The sequence below is a fragment of the Ptychodera flava genome, chromosome 1 (genome assembly GCF_041260155.1).
Source record: "Ptychodera flava strain L36383 chromosome 1, AS_Pfla_20210202, whole genome shotgun sequence".
NCBI classification, from domain to species: Eukaryota; Metazoa; Hemichordata; class Enteropneusta; family Ptychoderidae; genus Ptychodera; species Ptychodera flava.
The window spans coordinates 43,730,181-43,753,419 of record NC_091928.1 but is presented as its reverse complement, the minus strand read 5'-3'; the positions used below and the strand labels follow the sequence as shown (position 1 = coordinate 43,753,419).

The 23,239-nt window shown below is 36.2% G+C and overlaps 1 protein-coding gene across 1 annotated transcript in view; it reads left to right on the top strand.

Moving 5' to 3' along the window:
- The window catches only part of LOC139138416 (cytosolic non-specific dipeptidase-like), a 73,594-nt gene that overhangs the window by 2,176 nt on the left and 48,179 nt on the right, over positions 1-23,239 (top strand). The window contains exon 3 of the mRNA XM_070706800.1: positions 20,271-20,394. Coding sequence (XP_070562901.1) covers positions 20,271-20,394 — 124 coding nt within the window. The remainder of the gene's footprint in view (positions 1-20,270; positions 20,395-23,239) is intronic.

Here is a 23,239-nt window from a genome sequence, read left to right as displayed (position 1 = left end):
CATTGACTATCAAGTTTTTTGTGCCTCAACATGCAATGTGTACTAGTGGTAGTATGGCCATAGGGCAGTAGTATGGGCATTTTCTGATTTGGAGATGTTTTGTGACAAAACTAAGCCAATTACTTTAATAATTCCACTCATTTAATCGCAACGCAAATGTGATTAACTTTTGAGAGCAGTCACCTGTGGTTGGACCTGGATGTGTTTACATTAATACTAAATATTAACTCTTATCACGGCATGGTTCCCTGTACATAGGTCTAACCAGATAATTCACAAAGACGGGTTAAACTTATACCAAAATGAAGTGGTTACTGGGTTAGTGTTTACATTATTGTTAACACACTGATGAATAGTGGAGATGAATCACTCACGGTTGTTGAAAAATGTGTGACAAAATGAAAGTCGTGTTACGGTACTTCCCGATCGCAACTCAAAAATGAAAGACTTTGAAAAATTTTTGCTCAAACTTTCCCCAAGCAAACTTTCAACAGTTCTCTTTCAGAATCAAGAATAAAAATTGGGGGAGTCGCTATGCAAATTTTTGTACCGGAGAAAGAAATTTCTGCAAAATTTAGCGATATTTGAAATTCAAAATGGCCGCCATCCTTGTGTTATCTCTATAGCCTCAGGAAAAATGAAATTCCTGAATAATGAATTTCACAAAACTGAGCCAATGAAAACTGAATTAAAGTCACTCCATAACCTTCAAAATTAGCCGCCACAAGTGGTTGGTCAATAGAATATTGGAAAAGTTTGAAAGTGAATATCTGTCCACAGGCACATACTTTCAGTAACTACAAGCTTTGCTTTGAAATTGCTGTATTTTTAATTCTTCGAGCCTTTGAGGAAGCCATTTCAAAAATAACCAACAAGAGTAGTACATAACTTAAGATTGTTTGTAGGGCTTGTACAAGATACAATGGGATGCATTTTGGACAATATGTGATCAAAATTACCGCAGAAATTAGATGCAAAAATCCTAGAGGATTTGGCTGTTTGATTTCTGTATAGGATTTTGTCCTGAGGAGAATGTGATGGTTGACTAAACATTTCACCGCATTTTGGAGATTGATGGGAAGCTGGCAATTTCAAATCAGCTCTGCTTGCCATAAATCATTAATCCTTGAATGCTGTAATTTTTCCCACCAAAATTTTACTGCAACATTTTGCAATTTTTATGACTCTTTCTGCAACCATTTTGATAATTTTGGACCAAATGTACATCTCATTTTATTACCTACTGTTGTTTATCAAAATTTTGGCAAAAATCTAAAAAAAATTGACTAGGTTATATTTTGTAAAGGCAACAAAAATTGACTTTGGCACTCAAAGGGTTAAAGGTCTATGTACCATGATGTTGACTTTTGCATGAGAAACTTACACATTAAGGACCACTACTTTTGTTTCGTATGTCTATTGAAAGTTTTTGTTCTACAACCCCAAGCATGTTCAAACAGCTATTTTGTTTATCAACACAACATTTATTCATATAAAATGACCTGTTATGGTTCACACTTGAATTCTTGTCTGGACCAGAATCCACATAATAACAACGTAGTTGACAAGTGTGCAGGCTGAGTTGACAAGCTGAACTTTAGCAAAAATCCTTTTTTGACTTTCCATGCCTGAATTTCAATATATTGTTATGAATATAATGGCAATAAAGCACACCCAGCATGGGTATACCACTCGGTTTTGACCATTTCACTTCATATATGCACTTGCTGTCGCTAATGCATATATGTCGTGAACTGGTCAAAATCTTGTGGTATATGTATACCGTTGCTGAGTGTGCTTCACTAATATTGTTTGCGATGTGTTTTCAAATCATACATGTTGAACTACATATGGGACCACTGAGTACTAACAATTCAAACATAATACAGCCATTGTTCATTGTTCTCTTCATCTTTCATTTGGTTCAGTCTTTCACTTTAGTTTCTGCGGAAAACCAGCTTGTTGCAACGCAACAGACTCTTCAAAACAGGCATTCATGTCATTTCTTTACAAACATGGTAACTATAAACTCAACATGTACCGGTACATAGCAACGTAGCAAAGGCTTGGCACAAAATGTCTTGTTTTGCCAAACTAGACTGGTGAAATTGCGCCATAAAGTTGGAAAAAGTTGGTGTAACTGCTTACATGTGTACCGTGATGGCCTGGTTTTTATTTAATCACAAATGGAAGTTTTGATATACAATTCAACTTTTTTTTGGATAAAATGCACATTATAATATTTGTATTTTGAAACTGCACCTTATTAATCATGTGGATCAGCTAAACCGCACAGAGACATGTCTGAAAGTCAGCATCTGCGTTCGCTCTCCGTAACTGTTGTCATGAAAGAACAATATTATATTATAAGGCTCATACATTTAATGTCTCAAAGAGCATGATATTCAAGTGTTGGCCTGAAAAGCATTTATAACTTGAAACTCAGCGTAATGTTTGTTGCAATCAGTAAGACAGTGCACATCCTGGGATCAGTCATCGTTATACATATTACATGCTCCGATGAACATTACTGTTGATTGTCTCTGTCAACTTGGGAAATTCTCGCTCGTTTGTTCACAGATTTCTGTCCGATCTTGCTCCAAAAACAGACTTTTAAGTACTTACATTTGTAAATAGGGAAGTCAGCTTAATAATCACATCGAAAGCAAAAGAACTCAGTGCATTTTGATATTTTTCATGTATTATTGACGAATCGTACATTATTTGGTGGCCTATTCCTGTTCCTGCAGACACAATTTTACTCGGTAATTTTGTTATTCATTGCAAATGATCGGATACGAATTGTGTTATTAAGGTAGTATGCGCCTCAAAAGTAAAAGACTTAAATTTTGCTCAAACTTTCCTCAATGAAACTTTTGAACATCTCTGCGGAATCACTTGAAGAATGAAACTCAGGGGTCTCCATGCAAAATTTGGTACTAAAGAGACAAATTACCTAAGATTTCCTGATATTTGAAATTCAAAATGGCCGCCATCCATTGTTCACTCTATACCGGTACAGAAAATTAAATTTTTGTTTTCCAAAAAAACTAAAACCATGAAAACTTTTCTTGCACCAAGACCTTTAAAATGGGCCACAAGTGGTAGATAGAAGAAAATTGATAAAATTTGAAAGCCCCGAATATCTGTCCCTGAGGCTGTTCGACCCGGTAATAAACTCCTTTGGTAATTCCAATTGTTTGTTGTTCTGTTAGAAAGTTGCCACAAAATTAAAGTAAGAAGACAATGTTGAAAAGTTAGTTTGCGGCTTCTGTGGCGCCAATCGCAAATGACGTCATTTTTTCTCATGCATATGCAAAAATAAATATTTGTCCCCATTTTCTGCAAGAACGACGAAAGTGAAACCTGCTAGTGTTACAATGGATACTAAAAGTTGCACTAATTTACTTCTCGGACGCCGCGCGTGCAACAATAAAATTTGACCCAATTTCAAGCAGTGGTGTCCGATGTCCCGTGTGTGAAGCTATATATAGTAACAAAGCTTAAACTGCGATCAGCGCTTTTGAGGATACGAATTCTATTAGTCAGTGTTACGGCTGTGAATAACACCACAGTGCGACTGCATTGCCCAGCACAGGTGTCTGTGTAGACGTTCAGTAACCACCCAGTTGTCCAGCATCCTGATTGGCTCTGAAGTCTCTCTCAAAATAAATGGTGCAACCTTACTGAGTTATTGAATACCTGTTTCGTAGATATCATCCGAGCACCTGAAAGAGTAATGCTGTTTTTATTGACAGCCTTATCTACAAAACTTACATTTCTTATCTATAGAATTTAAAAAGATTGTGCGTTTTATCTGCAGAAGTTTTCTTATCTACAATTAAAAAGCCACCATAATGTTCAGGAAACTGTCACGGTTAGCTCAATTACCCCGTATTTTTCAAGAAGAACATACTGAAGAATTCAAATTGCTTGGCAACCGTTGCTGGGGGTAATGTGGAATATCCTTGAAAACAGAGATTTTTCTTTGTATTGTCACAAGAAGGGAATATACAATACAATTAAGTAACTTGGGATGTATGTTTGCTATCTGTTGATGCCTGATATCATCAAAATTTAGGTAAGGCCACCAAGATTTGAAATGATATTTTTCTCTTGTCTATTTATAGACAGAGAAGGTATTAGAGTTGAAAACCAATATGCTGCTGTCAAGAACTTCCGTCTGTCAAGACTTCCGTCTGTCAAGATCCGTTGACGTCATGCCATTGTGATGGGTCATATCATAAACTGGTAGGGGTGTTCATGGCTCAGGTTGAGGTGTGGGAGAATGATTTTGAGCTATGACAAAAATCAAAAGGGACTTAGCGGCATAGCCACAGTGTTAAGCCTTTCTCCAAGGTTTCTTAGTTGACTACAATCTATTACAGACTACTGAGCTGACATTAGGGGTACTCACTTTGTGTTTGCTCACTCTGTGAGCATTAGTGTTTGGTACTGAGTTGCGTGGATATCCCCTCATGGCCTCACGTGATCGTAGCCTGTTGCATAATCTGCAGAGATGATCATATGCCTCCGAGTCTGAAAACTGTCATTGTGTAAGCCTGTCGGCATTTTCCTTGCATTTTTTCTCATTTAATTTTGCAAAATATCGGCGAGTACCTCAATATTTCAAGATAACCCTTTTTTCCCAATCGTTTCCTGGAGTTTCAGAGTCATATGAACGAAAATGAGTGAAAGTTTTAGACAGGAAAATCGGACGTCGGCCATGTTCAATGTTTACAGTACAATCAGAAGTTTACGTGGAGGAATTAACCAACAAACACTATTCATGATGCCCGCCCTCTAGAGGCAGACCCTCCTATATGAAGTACCACATTTGATGCTTGTGGAAAGCTTGACCACACAATGGAGCATTTAAACTTTTAGAAAATGACAAACTGAATAAGAAGGTATTCAGAAAATGTCAAATACTGCGGAAAAATGCGCAAATATTCAATATAAACAGGTTAACTGACTGGTCAGCTATAAAAAAACAATGAAAATGTTTATGATCAAAAGTTTTTGAGATGCGCACATTTTAACAAATACAGAAATTATTAACATTATAAATATAAGACCAAACTATTTTTCAGGGATGGGACAGGTTGGAAATGAGGGGTGAGAGACAAAGGCAATCCTATTGCTGCATGTGGATGCAGCCACACCATTTCATTTACAGCATACTTATTCACTGTGTTGTGTTCAAGTTCCATATTGTACTGACTGTCATACAAGGATAACATGAGCAAATCAAATCAAATTAGAAAAGGATCAATGCTGTTGTGTGGATTTTGCTGAACATGGCTGATTTTAATATTTCGCCCTATATATTTGGTATCCAGCAAAGGCATATTTTGATGTAAAGTCAAATTAACACTACATTGCTGATAATATATTTTACCGTTTCTGCATGAACTTTTCTCTTTTAAATTATAGTATATTAGTACTTCAAACAGATTAACAGTTATCGTGATGTCAACCCATAATTTTACATCACAAAGACTGTAATTCTGCCAATTTTTTTGTTTTTCAGTCATTTTATAAATTTTGCACTGCACAAGATGATTGAACAAATTGCAATGTTTGAATTTGTAAACTCAAAGAATAAAAATCCTTTGGTCACAGATTAAATTATTTTTTAAAAAGAAATTTACTCTTAAACACTTTTAGCATATATTCTTTACACGGTCATGTATTTCAAGGAAAATATGCCTATTAAAAACAGTAATTTCTTCACTTTCAATTTTTTTCAATACTATGACAATTATCAGCCATGAGGTTATACAAACACAAGACCAGATAAGCGTTTTTCATCATTTCCACAGGACTCTTTGGAAAATCCATTAAAAACAGTTAAAAGTGACTTAAAATGATCACTTGGTATACATTTAAACAGATGCCAGTTGTGTATTTCACATGCACTCAGGTCAGTAAGGAATTGCGTCATTACTATTTGGACTGTGAATTCTTATTTCTGAATTATTTAACTTTTTCCCACATTGAACTATCTTTAGGCAGTTTATACTGTAGCTTAGAATTTTTTGATTGATGTATTTAATCATTTTTGGGTTCTTTGGGTCCATATCCCACCTCATGCCCCTACATCATCAACTATTTACCAACAACTCCATGCCAACAACCAATTACCTGACCTGGCCACACATTAGAGAAGGTACAGCGTCATTGACGGTATTTTTGTTGTCAAAATGGTCTGAAATGTGCAGTGTACCGGTATGTATGAACAATTTCCTTTTACTGTCCTTTAGTCCTGGTTTACATTTAGATCTCTGTCAGATATCCCCCCCCCCTTTTATGCTGAAAAAATGACAAGTTTCCACTCCGTGATTTTGTACATGTTTGAATGTAACTCTGGCAAATCTCAAATCCATAGAGATTTTTTGACACTTGTGACAACTATGCGCACTTACAGTATGCAGTCATTGCATTTTATCACAACTGGAAGTTGTGATATAGAGGTGGTTTCAACCGGTGTTTGATGTCGTCCATTTCCGTAAACGACAAAAAGTCAAAAACTGCTGAACAGAGTGCGTTGATGTTTGGTACAGATATTCAGACTGGTTCCAAGGTTCCAATTCCGAAAAATGGAGCCAAACGGAGCGGCGGTTAGATAGTTTTGCGAAATTTCTAACCCCCCCCTCCCTTTTAACTAATTGATTTTAGGGGTCTTTCATATATGTAGTTTTGGAATGTACACCAATCCTGCATTGTGGACTGTTTTATGAGTTGTGGAACAGAAATGAGGGTTTGATGAATGTTAGAAATATGCAGGATGGCTGATTCAGAGTATCAGAGATTTTCATGGACTTTTGGTAATAAAATTGATAAAAAACAACATATTTAATGTTTTAGATTTCTCACTTTTGTTAAGACCCTTAACATTTATCACCCGACTTGATGACATAACAAGCTGCTGGACCTGTTTACTGGCGCATTGATTTAAAGACAAAGATAGTTTTATTTTGTGATAAGAACGTGTGATTTCGTAAAACATAGTCTATTAGCCTGGAAATGTGATTGTTGCGAATATTGTTTACCCCACTGACAACAGTGTGGTTTGAAAATGGCCGGAATGCGCTACTACGGAACTTCGTTTTGTGTGTGCATGTGGATCAAAAACGTGTATGGTGTGATCAACCCGTTCAGTGAGAGAACAAAGGACTCTTAATATACTGGCTTTGATATCGAAATCAAGAACAGAAGACACTACCGTAGGTCAAGACAAAGGTATGGTATAAATTATCATTATTTATATTGGAAAGAAGCTTGGTGACATTTTGTTCGTGTATTGTGGGATAGAGAAGAGTGTGGGGCATGATTGTTGTTACATATATGACGTCATGATAGGATGAGAGCGATAGGTGAGGTTGTGGTCCTGAATAGTTTTAAGTTTATTTGCATAAATCACGGAGGGACCGTGCATAAATGTTGCGTTGAGTGTAACCATTCTCTCAAAGGGCTGTTTTCAGTGAAATGCTGCATGCTGAAGTCTCCTTCTGCAGGCCGCCTCATCAAAATGACATTGATACTATGCAAGAGAAACTTATCACTTTGAGCTGCGACTTGATAGGGACCGTGGCGTGGGTGACGTGTAGACAACGTGTACACTTTAATTACAAATGGCAAAATATTGACGTCTTTGCATACTATATGTTTTTTCTTCTCATGAAATCATGTCACGATGCCTCCCCAACAGAAAACTATAGCTATAATAAAATGTTGCAATGTATTGAAACACTTTACTCTCCTTTCTACAAAGTTACAAATTCCCTGGTACGTGAAGCAAACATTGTTGCTGTTCGATACTGTGCTACAATACATCATGGACGTACTATAGTACGACCATGGAATACACTGACTGAGGCTGGGCTTGGCTTTGCCTCTGTGAGTCCCGCGTACCGGTCGTCCTTTTAGTCCAAGTTTAACCTACTTTGCTTGTATCAAAATTTGGCCTGCATTTAGTCAGTTTGATAGTAAAAACCATTATTTCAAAGGAAACTTTCACAAATAGAGTCATAATACAAGGAAAAAGGAGAAAAACTTGAGGTTTTCTGAAAGGTCAAATCTGGGTCATCTTATGTGATGTCATGAATGAAGACCCCTTAAGTACACAATTATGGTTCAAAAGAAACTACCTAGGGAGGTCCAATAGGTACAATCTTATGGTAATAGGTAATTTCTTGGTGCTTTCCAACTAAATGGCATTTAGCTTGACTGACAGTTTTAAATTAAATTTTATTAACAGTTATGGCAAAGGGAAATTGTCAACAGTAGTTGCAGTAAGCATATCCATTTCAAATCTTTTTTTAGAGCTGCAATTTTTGCATGGTTACTTAACATCAAAGCAACAATTCAAAAGTAAAACAATTAAAATTATCCATTTGGACTATTTCAAACTGCTTTAACTTTTGCAAGAAATGATGTGATTCTGAATGATTTTAATATTTCAGCAGATTCCTCCATGTTAATGATGTAATAGTGAACATCACCAGACTGATCATATCAAAATATCAAATGAAAATGTTCCTGGGCTACAATGTTATCATTATCATTAAAATTATTATTACTCTTAAAAACATTTAGAAATGAATTGAACAATATCATTGTGTCTTGTTTTAAAGGATTTTGGCCTAACCCTTTTTGTCTCAAGAAAAATACTTATGCTGAAGATGTTATTGAGCCTGCTTGATCACAACTATGACACAACACCACAATACTTGTATCTACCGGTACACTGCCACTATGCTAATGAATGCTTTCTTCTGCAAGGAAAATTTGTATTTGTGTGGTTAACAAAATTTGACTTCATGACTTAAAGACTGCATAAATGTGGCACATAATTTGAGGAGCTTGTAGTGTATATGTATGATAAGTTGTCATACTGTGAACACTGACTGAATGCTGCAGAAGTATTCTGTATCTGTGGTAATATATTCATATTGCTACCAGTAATAATTCATATTGCTACCAGATTTTTAGAATTGCCACCTAATTATTTCTTGTGGCAAAAGTTTACCACCAGAAATGAAAATATTTCTATCCGTATAAAAACACAGATAATTAATGTAATAAAAACTAAACAAATATTTCTAAAAACTATATAAAAACTATCATGAACAACATACAAAACATTGTGATCCGTAAAATGAGGAACTCCTGAATGCCAAGAAAGCTGTTGCTACACTTGAGATCATAAAGTGTTTGAAAATTTTTTGAATTTGAAAGGAATATTCATCATTGTGGTTTAACTTTTCATTTGATAAGTGTAAATGTCAAGCACTTTAATGGTCATGTTTTGCTGATATATATTTCTTTAGATGTTTTTTCCATAATTTTTCACTGTTGTACATTATAGATGTAATGTCTATTTAATGATTACAAGTATAATTGTAAACTTTCATTGTTGAATGCTTATTGATTATTATAAACTGAATAATTTTTTTCTTGTCTCTCTACAGGATAGTGCTCAAGCTACAAAGTTTGCTACATCAAAAGACCATGAATGGACCTTGTGCAATGAAACCAATGAAAATACAAGTAACATTGTGGCTCAACATATTACTCATGATATGACAAATAAAAGTACAGTCAAGAAAGTAAACATAGTAACCTGTATCATGTAAATCAAAGTAACCTATGTCATAATTTAAATGTAACCAAAGAAAGTACACTTGAAAGTAACACCTGTAACAACCAACAAAGTAATAGTACCAACAAACATGTAACTGATGTAACCAACAAGGGTGAACAAAGTAACTTGTACCATGTAAACCAACAAAGTAATTTGTGTCCAGATAAAAATGGAGACAATAGAAGTACATATGTTAGCAGTACTAAATAATATACAACAGCAAAGTGTAGTTGATAGCAGCAACAAACATTTTAAACTATATTAAATTCTGGTACGTGGTAGTACACATCAAGGAAGTACACAATTTAGTATTGGATCCAGAGGCAAACAGTGCACATGCAATGCATTAATTTCCCTTTGTATGTCATTACAGAGGCACCTTATGACAAGAGCAGATTTAGATAAAATTCTGCCCCCGGGAGATGAACTATATATTTCCATCATTACAGATTTAAAACTGAATGATAAATTTGTTAATGACCTGCTCATGTTCGATGACCTACCACACACTGTCTTCATAAATCCATGGCATTATGGCATCAAAAGGGGTCAAATATATACCTTTGTGATCAGTCACCTCGCAAAAGCTATTTTTGCCATTTATAACTCACGCAAGTTTTTACAAAACCAATAAATAATACAGTAACTTCGGTTTTAGGGCTTCATCAACTCCATGTAATTTGAATCATGGCAAAACGCTCCAGGTTTGGAGCTTCCATCACATAATATGGAAGAGCCATCTTCCGATTGGTATAGCATTGTCCACTCACCTATGATCAACCAGGCTGTGGATATTTACATAACTATTGTTGAGACTGAGTATCCTTTGCAAACAATGAATCACTTATGATGAACTGTCCACTGTCAGATTCTGTGCTGCTGTTTACTACTAACAAGTGAGAAATTTGACAGTGGACATTTTATTATAGGTGATTCATCGTTACTCAGTATCAACAATAGTTATGTAAATACGCACAGCCTGGTTTGAGCCTGGGTGACTGGACAATGCCATACACACCAGAAGATGGTCCTTTCCATATCATATGTTGCAAGCTCCCAAGCTTGGAGCTTTTTTCCATGCTTCAAATTACATGGACTTGATGAAGCCCTAAAATGAAACTTCCTGAACATATGTAAAATCATCCTTGGTGAACTTCCCCTTTCAATGTATCTACAGTTTGTAACTTTATCATCATTTGCATATCCTTACATTTGCCGCAAGTTTGCTTAGCGTGATGACTTTAGCCGCTTAGATTACTTAACCCTTGGATTACTCTACAATTTTTATAATCATTTTCATTACAATCAGAGTACATTTGCATTTTTGTTAGTATTTTATTTAGCTTCGATATTTACTTTACACTTACTACCATTACAGCATATTTTATTTACTCATTACATTTCTACCATCAACAACCATTTACAATATATTGCCTGCTTGATTGTTCAGTGTTTATATATTGAATAAAATTTATTTTACAATTACAGTTAAGGCCATTATTCTTCGGTGGGGCAAGTTGGTAATTACCTACCAATTTAGCTAGGGATATTGCAATATACCAAGGGAACTTCCTAAGCCAGACTCTGTTTTCCTATCTGGAGCGGCACCATGAAATCTAAACAAACACAGCAGGTAACAAATTTTACAGTCACCAATGGTGATCTGATACTAGGATGAACCATTAATGTACTCCACTACCCGCTTTATGTTTCAGTAATTTAGCTGGTCAGAGGGAACTTTGGTAGTGATTTTGTATGTGTGGCTCAGTTCATCGTGTAGTATGTTGAACACTGTTCTGATTGCCGGCTGGTTTTTTACAGTACAAGTATTCTAAAAAAAGTATTTTGTCAATATTTTACTAGCTGCTATCAAAGGTTTCTTCACCCACAAAAAATTAAGCAACTAGTTGTGCAGGTCATGTCAAACGTTTTGATTGTGGCCTTCCAGGATGTTTTGGGCAATGGTACTGAGAGTGAGATGGGCAATGACATGCTGAAGTGCCGTCTGTGGTGCATTTATTCTCTGAGCGATATTTACCGTAGTTTCAGCTTCATGTAGCTTTGTACAATTTTGTCATCTTGTCTTGAATTTCAATGGAGCTTTCAAGACAGACAGACTGTAAAGTTGACTTTTTATGAGTCGCTGATTGCTTTTGAATTAGACTCCTGTGGACCACACAGTAAAGACCGGCTTTTGAAAGATCAATGTGGTGATCTCAAACTTTTGTACAAAATACCATGTTTTGTAATGATGTTACTTCATGCAGCTTTTTCAAACCTAGTTATGTGTAATATTTATCAAAAAGAAGACAAGGCACGATATGATCTCTTAAGATCGTGTTTTATTCGGTAGAGTTGACTTTTCAGATCCTCAGATTCAGATCCTCAGATCCTCAGATTCAGATCCCAAGATCTCAGACCTCAATCCTATAACTTCAGACGCAGATTCATAATTAAAATTTCACAATTATCAAAGTTTGATGTAATATACTGATAAATAAAATATAATTTAGATTTGAAAAGGCTTTATGAATTATTTTATTTCTATCTTGAATCTTGAACTTAAAAACTTCGATCTCAGAATCAGAACGTCATCTGTCGAAGACAGGGTGCGCAATGATTCCACTTGTTATGTCATCACGTGAATGTTCCCTCATAGAGATAAACACACCCGCGCGCGATCGAACGATCAAGACCGCGACGATCATGTAAATGCTGGCTATCGACAGTCCGTATTTTACCATCGTTCGTAATATTTATGGCGAGGGAATATAACTAATCCATGTTGGAGGCCAGTGACCCCGGGCTAAATCAGAATTCAGGGGTCGGAAGAAGCAAGTTAGCTAATCTGTAATTGTAGACCCGTGTTCGCTGAAACTTGTTGAGCAAAAACGTTTATGTAGACTTTTTTTGTTTTCATAACTGCCTTGTACATGTCATATTCAAATTATTATTTTAAATATTGCAATCATACTGTTAATACGGGTATTGTAAAAGGCTTGTAAATTCGAATCTGCATCTGAAGTTATAGGATCTGAAATCTGAGATCTAAGGATCTGAATCTGAGGATCTGAGGATCTGAATCTGAGTATTGAAAAGTCAACTCTACCTGTTTTATTCCTTGTAGTTTTCATTCCCCAATCCAGTCCCATTTTAACGAACCTACATGAAAATGGTTCATCCCAGTTATCAGATCACCATTGCTGGCTGTAAAATCTCATTACCCGCTGTGTTTGTTTAGATCTCATCTTGCCGCTCCAGATAGAAAAACAGAGTTTGGCTCAGGAAGTTCCCTTGGTATATTGCAATATCCCTAGCTAAATTGGTAGGTAATTACCAACTTGCCCCACCGAAGAATATTGGCACTGACTGTAAAATCCATACTTGTCCCATGTCACTTTTTCCCCAGCTGACAGCTACAAATACCAGGTGGCTCTTCTTTAACATTTGAAGTGCAGGCACAATCAACCACCTCTCCTCTATGTCAGTATGTAGAGCTAACCCATTCAAACTCCCATATGGCCAAGAGTATATGCGCCTGTGAAAACTCTTCTTATAGGTTTGAGATTGCCTGTCTTTGAGTTTGTCTGTATGTATATGATATGATTGTGCGGGTGTGTGTGCTGCAAAAACTCCACAGCCGCAGCACCTACCCATTTAGTATTTAATGTACAGGTGCACCCAGAGATAGAGTAGTTTTACAATGTGCCAGTTGTGATCCAGTGCCATTGGCGCTATTTTTATCTAATTGATTTTAGGGGTCTTTCATACATGTAGTTTTGGAATGTACACCAATCCTGCATTGTGGACTGTTTTATGAGTTGTTGAACAGAAATGAGGTTTTGATGAATGTTAGAAATATGCAGGATGGCTGATTTGAAGTATAAGAGATTTCTATGGTCTTTTGGGCATCAAAAGCATTAAAAAAAACATATTTCATAGTTTAGATTCTCACTTTTGAGATGACCCTAGGCATTTGTTAAGTAAACATCCTTGAGTCAATATACAGACTTTGACATTCCAGAGATTAAGTATCCACAACCTCACATGTTACAGTCTTTCACTACAATGGTATGGCCCAAACCCATTGTTATCAATGGAGAGTGTGGACCTGTCTACAGGAAATTGGGGTGAACAGGTTAGACAATGACGTTACAAGTTGAAGGTTAATTATCAAGGTAGCACCAGCATAGAGTCCTGAGCATCTGTCCATGTGTTCTCACAGCAAATTACAGGGAAAAAAATTATTTGAGAAGTTTCTCTCCTTTAAATAGAAGGGTATATTACAATTTAAACCTGTCATGGATAGATTGCTCTCAAATGATCTGAAACACAGTTATTGCCCATTAGCAACAAATCTGTAGCAAGATTTATGTAAAGTTCATGAACTTACACAAGGTATTAGACAAAAGATGACCTTGACTTTGCAACTTTTCAACATTTATTTCATTCAGATTTCCTCAGTTTAGTGTATAATTTTGTAATCTTAATTACTGTCAACTTAGCTTTACTAACTTAAACCCCGTTCTGACACAGCATTTAACAACGTTGTGAACGCCGTTGTTATGGTAAACAACGACGAAAACCACGTGTGAGAACAGTTAACGACGGTGCTGCGACGGCGTCGATCTACGGCGTCGAATTTCGTCAGACCTGCAACGGCGCGCCGACGCAAATTGTGTGTCAGAACGGTTAACGACGGTGTAAACGCCCTCTCGCGACGACTTTTGTCCAAAACATTACCTCTGACCTATCAGCTCGCGTGCACAGTACGCATAGCTGGACTCGACACGAAGACAACAGATCTCTCGCTCCGTTCAATGCCCTCCAGCTTTCAGGGCTGATTGCCACCAATTATCTGAGCGTTCTCTTGTCCAGAATGCTCGGGCCACTGGCGTCAATGCATTGTTTAAATGCTGAAGCAGCATGTACATGAAACGCATGGTCGATCGCCTACGGCGTTCTTGAAAATTTCTTGCGTACTCGTCATGGTCAAACTGAAGTACGTTGTGTCCATGTTGCTGGGCATTCCTGAGGCGACGATTGAACTGTTGAATCCGTCTGGATCGCATATGAAGGTGAAAAATACAGGAGACACGCCGCTACAGTTGCGTCCTGGACATCCGCCATTGTTGTTCATATCCAACCTGTACTATAGACATATATTGAACGTAGAGGGCGCAAAACACCGGTGTTTTCCTCAAAACACCGGAGGAAATTCCGTGTATGGACATAAGTAGAGATTAAGGGTAATCCACAGGTGTTTACCAATCAAAACCGTTAGTTACCGGCGGCGTTGGTTTGGCTAGTGGGAACACAGTCTTATTCATACTCATTATTCTTACACTACTGTTATACCTTATAACTACAAAATTTCAAGAGATGCATATATGATTGTCACTTAACAAACAATTTACAAATATGTCTTCTGCTTTTTCTCCATATACATATACATGTCTCTTTTCTCATAAAAATGAGCTTAAAATCGCAATGTGAAAAATAGTCTTTCAGCTATATGTTGCTCATTGACTTCGTGGTGTGTCTAATTCACAGTGAGTGGGGTTGTTGATAAATGCTGATAATACTAGGCGGTCATTATGTCCAAGCGCCATTGGCGGTATTTTTTAACATAATGACCATAGGTCATTATCACAACTGGAAGTTGTGATATAGGGTTAGCTTCAACCGGTGTGGGACAGTGTCCATTTTCCGTAAACGACAAAAAGTCAAAAACCGCTGAACAGACTGCATTGATATTTAGTAGAGATATTCAGACTAATTCCAAGGTTCCGATTCCGAAAAATGGAGCCAAACGGAGCAGCGGTTAGATAGTTTTTGGAAATTTCTAACCCCCCTTTAACTAATTGATTTTAGGGGTCTTTCATATATGTAGTTTTGGAATGTACACCAATCCTGCATTGTGGACTATTTAATGAGTTGTGGAACAGAAATGAGGTTTTGATGAATGTTACAAATATGCAGGATGGCTGATTAAAAGTATCAGAGATTTTCATGCGCTTTTGGTAATAAAATTGATAAAAAACAACATATTTAATGTTTTAGATTTCTCACATTTGTTATGACCCTTAACATTACAGACTTGATGACATAACTAGCTGCTGGACCTGTTTACTGGCGCATTGATTTAAAGACAAAGATCGTTTTATTTTGTAATAAGGACGTTGTGATTTCGTAAAACATAGTCTATTAGCCTGGAAATGTGATTTTTGCGAATATTGCTCACCCCACTGACAAACAGTGTGGTTTGAAAATGGCTGGAATTCGCTACTTCGGGACTTTGTTTTCTGTGTTGATTTACTGACAAACTCCAAACCCGCAGCACCTACCCATTCAGTTTTTCATGTACAGGTGTACCCAGAGATAGAGTAGTTTCACAATGTGCCAGTTGTGACAAGTGCCATTGGCGCTCATTGCATTTTTGACTTCATTGCATCATTTACGCTTGGGCTGAAAGCGGCACAATCAATGCTCTGTCAATCTGCCATTGACTATAAACTGCATTGCCAGCAGTTGTGATCATACAAGTGAAATAGGCACTGCTGCAATAGTAAATGATTAAGTAATCGCCTGCATGGTTATTTTTAATTTTATGTTAGTTCATTGAAAGTTGTGAGAAGTGTATCTGGAAGTGTCATCTGTTCATACTAATCAAATACAACACAGTATAATATGTGCTTTCTTCTTTTCTTCCAATTAGTGCAAGATTGAAGTAGATTAGTATTTAACCCTTTGAGTGCTGTAATTTTTCCCACCAAAATTTTAGTGGAACATTTTACCAATTTTATGAATTTTTCTGTATTTGTTTTGATAATTTTGGAGCAAATGGACATCACATTTAATTAACTACAGTTTTTTTTCAAAATTTTGGAAAAAATCTGAAAAAATTTGACTGTGTTATATTTTGTAAAGGTGACAAAAATTGACTTTGGTGCTCAAAGGGTTAATTATGCAAATTTTATCAAGGACCGTTGTTTCAGTACTAACAGTTTATGCTGATGATTCATTATCATTGTACAGTTTTCATCTACCGTGCATCGTGCGTTGTACGTAGTACATATTTTTCTTTTCTTACGTTTCAGACTTTCACTTTAATTTCTTTGTAAAAACATACTTGTCCCAACACAACAGATTTTTCAAATTGGACTGGCATTCATTGTGTTTCTTTACAAACTTGGTAATTATAAACTCATTCATAAACATAGCAAGGTATCTAAGGTAAAGAGTCACAAAGTACAAAAGTATCCAAGCAATATAAAAAAAAAACTGACATTTTCTGATGTAGCTGCTTGACTCAAAATGCCTAGTGTTGTTAGCCCAGAGTAGTCTAGTTCAGTTGCCTAGAAATGTTCATTGTAGCAGCTCTGTAGTACAGAAGATTGGTTTTATGCAATCACAAATTGCAGTGTTTTTACCCATAATACCACATTATCCTCATTTTGTGGCGCATGTTACATGTATATATTGTTTAGAAAAAGATTAGCTCTCAAAAACATTAACCCTTTGAGCGCCAAAGTCAATTTTTGTCGCCTATATCAAAATATACGGTACATCAGTCAACTTTTTTCAAAATTTTGCTAAAATTTTGATAAAAATCTGAAGCCAATAAAATGTGATGTTTCTTTGGTCCAAAATTGTCAAAAAAATTACAGAAAAATTCACAAAATTGGTAAAATGTTGCCCACAATAATTTTGATGGGAAAAATTGCAGCACTCAAAGGGTTAAGGTTGTGGAAAAGGCTAACACGACAGGTGAAATGTAACCCCAAAACAAGCAATTTATTTTCTGTTAGGTTTTTGATAACACATTTCAATTGGATTTGCAGTTAAGTTATCGTCAGCTAGGGAGTCTTTTATTATCAGCTAGGGAGTCTTTCACACCTTAGGCTATTGAGGTGTTTGTCATGCAACCCATTATACCCCGAGGACTGATAAAAATTACTTTTTCAAACTAATCAGTTTTCTTCTGATATTAAAGAAAAACAGCTCTAAAACCAAGAACTGTGTGATGAAATCATGCTATACCGATACATAGTTCACATTACGTTTAATTATCACAGTCCAGCTCTGGCAACAGAAATTAATGAAATGAGGCAATTTTTCTGGGCTTGAATCCTTCCAAAGTCGAATAAGTTGTTACATGGCTTGAAAGAAAATCAGAGCGCGGCACTTCACATAAGATTGAGGGTACTCAACAGTAGCATGCACCTCAAAAGTGAAAGACTTAAACTTTTGCTCAAACTTTCCTTAAAGAATCTTTCAACCATTCTCTTTCAAAATCAAGAATAAAAATCATGGGTCACATAACCCAAGATTTACTGATATTTGAAATTCAAAATGGCCCCTATCCCTGTGTCAACTCTGAGGAGAAAAATAAAATTTTCGATTTTAGAAAAACCAACATATCAACAATTTTTATTAAACCAAGAGCATATATGATAGATGAGAAAAGAATTGTAAAAGTTTGAGAGTCGAATATCTGTCCCGAGAAGCATTCTAACTGAAAACTTCGGAGATGGTCAAGGCAACAACCAGTCTTGACAATTCAAGACAATACAGTCATTGTGCGATGTTCTTTTCTTCTTTCTTTTATGTTGGTCTTTCACTTTAATTTCTGCGAAAAAGCAGCTTGTTGCAACACAACAGACTCCTCAAAGCACAGGCATTCATCAGATTTCTTTACAAGCTTGGTAACTATAAACTTAGCACATACATAACAAGGTATCTAAGGCGGAAAGTCACAAAGTATATGAAAGTACTCAAAATGACCAAGCCATAAAGTGGCATTTTTTGATGTCCAGGGTTCGAAATTTATTTTTTTGTTTGGTGGTCAAGTTTGACCACCAGATTCAAATTTTGGTGGTCAATTGCAAAATTCTGGTGGTCAAAAATAATTGTCATTGTCAGAGTGTAATTCTTGTGGAGGTCAGGGTCCATACATAGGGGTGAATAGTGGGCTGACATCTTGTTCTGGAACCATTCCACTATGCTGCTACTCGTGTTACGTTGGTCTATGTTGGATGCCCAGTAAAATCCACTAGAAAATTTTCAGTATTTTCACAACTTGAAATGAGTGCATGAGTGACTGACTGACTGTAAGTTTTGACAGAATTACAAACTGAGTAATCAAGAAATGACAATTACTGCTGATAACATGACAATTATTGCATTTTTTTGGACTTATGAAGTTTTGTCAGAGTTTTGTACAATGAGATGTTATGCAACATTTGCAGACTTAATCACAATAATCATAGCAGTAAACAGTAAAACAAAGAGAGACATTGTCTATCCAAAGGAACGCCTCACTTGGGTAGATTGGAGTGGGGTTGAAGGACTGACATTAAACCAAAGTGGAGGGACTGTGATTGAACAGACAAGATGTGTACTAGATAACTGCTATATCTATCTCTGAGGATAATATATTGTTTCTGGATACTCCTAGCAATAAACTGTGAGAGGAATGTAAGACTTACAGCTTTGCAGCACTAGTGTGACCTCCGAAAATTTGGTGGTCAACATGACCACCCACAACAGAATCTGGTGGTCCAAATGAGATAATTGGTGGTCTTTTGACGCATGACCACCGGGTATTTCGAACCCTGATGTCTGTTATTAATAGCTGGTTGACACAGAATGTTATCATGGAAATCTAAATGAGTACAAGTTTTGAAAATGTTTTTCTGATCCATACGTGTATTTAGTCAAAAACATATATATCATGAAGTTGACAATGTTCATACACTTTACACCTCTCTGTGTTCCCAGGCCTGGATTTGGACAGCTGTCAGAGTAAACCATAGTTTTGATGTAGCCAATGTCTTCTTTGTGATATTGTTCATATTTGAATTTAATATGGGCAAATCTCAAAAAAAAAATACTTAAATTTTTCAAGACTGCTGATAGCTGCATTGCTGTTCTGGCCTTTTTGACTTTGCTTTACTAACTTCTTGCCATGCAGTCAAATGGTTTTGTACAAAACTCATTGTTCTCAATGATGGATTAGGATCTGTTTACAGTAGTCAACAGGTTAGGGTACAACCATTCCTCCAGCACTGAATATTTGGCATCTTGTTTGGCTGCAAGCAGAGTTGAGGTTTTTCACAGTTGGCCAGGATTTCAGCATGTTTCAAAAGGTCAAACAACACAAACTTTTCATCTCGGACAAAATTCATGAAAAAAGCTCATAGAAGAGTGACTTTATCCCTTTAACCCTTTGAGCGCCAAAGTCAATTTTTGTCACCTTTACAAAATATACCCCAGGCAAATTTTGTCAAATTCTTGCCAAAATTTTGATACAAAACTGTAGCTAATTAAATGTGATGTCCATTTGGTCCAAAATTATCAATTAAAATAAAGAAAAATTCATAAAAATTGGTAAAATGTTGCACCAAAATTTTGGTGGAAAAATTTCAGCAGTCAAAGGGTTAAAATCAATAGGGAAGCTCTTGCGAACTGAGCATTTGGCTTGAGAGTATCAAATATAATGTCACAGACACTTTGGTTGATCAAATTCTCCACTGTTTGATGGATTCATGCTACTTATCATATGACATACACTCAATTTGTTGTTGTTTTGTTTCTTTTCTTCGTATTATTTTCTCAGCTACATTGATGAGCATCAAGAGCTGTACGTACAGCGTTTGAAGGAAGCCGTAGCAATACAGAGTGTGTCAGCATGGCCAGAAAAGAGACCAGAGATCGTCAAGCAAGTACATGAAGTGAAAAAGGTAATGTGATTTGTTTTTGCTCCATGTTGAGAAATGTTTTTTAGGTTATGTTGTGCAGGGATTTTGTGTAACCTTGGAAGTGAAAGTTGTTTTCCAGAGTCGATTTTTGGGTAATGTGCCTGTTGATTTCAAAAAAAATAAATAAATAAATAAATAAATAAATAAATAAATAAATAAATAAAGAAACCATGCTTGTTGATTTCAGAATAACAAACAAATAAATGAACAAACAAAATACAAACAAACACATGCATAGATAAATGTAAAAGTCAGTTAGGTATTCAGACCTTATGTGAAAATTTACACGTCTAAATAAGTAAAACTAAGTCTAAGGGTCATTCTTGTTTGATGAAATTATTTTTAGACTTTCCTACGTGATTTCAAACACTGCATGCAGTTAAATTGAGGCTACCAAAATGGGGCTTGTGTCATTTTCAATACATTATACATGTATTTCTGAAGGTTCTTCTGGCTTATGCTATAGGTGAACCATATACACTGTAAGTGAATCATATTTATGTATGAGAGTTGGATATTTTCAGGCCTTTTATTTCAAATCTGAAAATTTGTTGAATTTTTCCATGCATACAGTAGGTAGTGTTTCCTCATTTACTCCACATTTTCAATGTTTCAGTTGGGTTTGTACCTGCGTGTTGTAGGAGTAATAACAGAGGATATATGTATAATAGCTGTAAAAGGCCATAAGCTATAATTTTTGATGATTTTTCACTGTTTTTATAATTTTTGATTATTTTTCACTGTTTTTGTGTGAATTCCAACCACAGTTTCTTGTTCTACTCCCAAAATCATGTTGCTGTACACAGTATTCAGCTTGTGAACTCAGTCTGTACATGTGTAAACTGCACTCTTGTTGTTGACAAGTGAATTTTAGTCCAGACTAGAATTCCAATGTAGAGAATAACAGTGCATTTCATAAGTACACACGCTGTGTTGACAACCTGTTGAAGCTAGATACTTGGTGTTTCAACACGCTTTGAAGAGCCGAACAAGAACTTGCGATTGATATGTGAAACAAAAATGTGAGAAAAGTCATCAAAAGTTACATCGCTAATGGCGTTTCAGTGACCAGAATTTTACAGTGAATTTCAAAATAGCTTGGAATTACAACGTGATTAGGTGATAAGAAAACGTTTCTGACGATAGAAAATAACACCATCTGCATTCACTACAAACATTCTCCTCCGATAGACTTTGCAACAAATGAACCCAATACAATGTTCACTGTGTCACAGTCAACATCGTCAGTGTTGCCTCACGCCCACTGAAAGACTCACCCGTACACTGACTGCTTGAACATTCTTAGAATATATCACCTTTATCACATTTCACGTCTGATGAAACTGCACAAAACGCAATCGATAGGTTTTTGTCGGTACAGTGTGTATGGGTCAGTACAACTATTGGTGTTTCCTACAATGAACGTGTTCTGTACGTGAGGAGAGTGGACATCGAGTTGTTGCAAAATCTATCAAAGGAGAACGTTTGTAATGAATGCAGTTGGCGTTATTTTCTATCGCCAAAAATATTTTTCTAATCACCAAGCACTTGTAATTCCAAGCTATTTTGAAATTCACCATAACATGCATTATAGTGAATTCCATCACATCCTGTTGAGGGACTGATTGAGTGCACCAATGCAGAAGCTGTTGATTAACTCTGGATGGATACCCCCTGGACATCACCTGACATTTCAGGCAATGTGCAGCATCTCGAAAGGTGTTATCTAATTGGTTGGCTGAATCTTACCAAATATTTGAATAATACAAAAGGCTCCCTAAATTGCTTTGAATAGTGACAATCGGCCGATCAGATATAACCTTCCGAGCACGCTGCACATCGGCAGGACATTTCCAATCAACCTGTTGTGGCTGGGGTTAAAGATCGGGTTGGGGAATAAGTGTCCTGTGGCAAATTTCCAAGGTTTAACTTTTTAGCTCCACTGTCAGTGACGCGGAGCTTATCAAATAGGTTGATTTTCCGTCGTCGTCCGTCGTCGTCCGTCGTCGTCGTCCGTCGTCGTCCGTCAACAATTGCCTTCTCCTCTGAAACCGCAAGTCCGATTGCTTTGAAATTGTATGTGCAGTTCACTTGGGGTGACCTAACTTAAGTTTGTTCAAATCGTGGTGAAATTTGCATATTTGTATTTTTGGGGCATTTTTTGGTGTTTTTGGTAAAAAAATCTTCTTCTCTGAAACCGCTTGTCTGATTGCTTTGAAATTTGATATGCAGTTGACTTAGGGTGACTTCAGTCAGATTTGTTCAAATCGTGGTGAAATTTGCATATTTGTATTTTTAAGGCAATTTTGTGATTTTTGGTAAAAAGATCTTTAAAATCTTCAAAACTACCAGTCAGATAGCTTTTATATATTGTACATATGTCCCTAGGGATGATCTTTTTCAGATTTGTTCAAATTGTGGAGAAATATGCAAATTTGCATTTTTAAGGCAATTTTTGCCATTTTTAGTCAAAAAATGTATTTCTCAAAAAGTACTGGTCTGATAGTTTTGAAATTGGTATACAGGTTTCTACAGATGAACTAAGTAATATATATTGAATCTCTGATGAAATCTGTAATTTTGTAATTTTGGGGCAATTTTTGCCATTTTTGGTCAAAAAATGTGTATTTCCAAAACTTGTCATCTGATAGCATTGCAATTTGGTATACAGGTTCCTACAGATCACCTTAATGATATTTATTGAAATTATGATGAAATCTGCAATTTTGTAATTTTGGGGCAATTTTTGCCATTTTTGGTCAAAAAATGTGTATTTCCAAAACTACTCATCTGATAGCTTTAAAATTTGGTATACAGGTTTCTATAG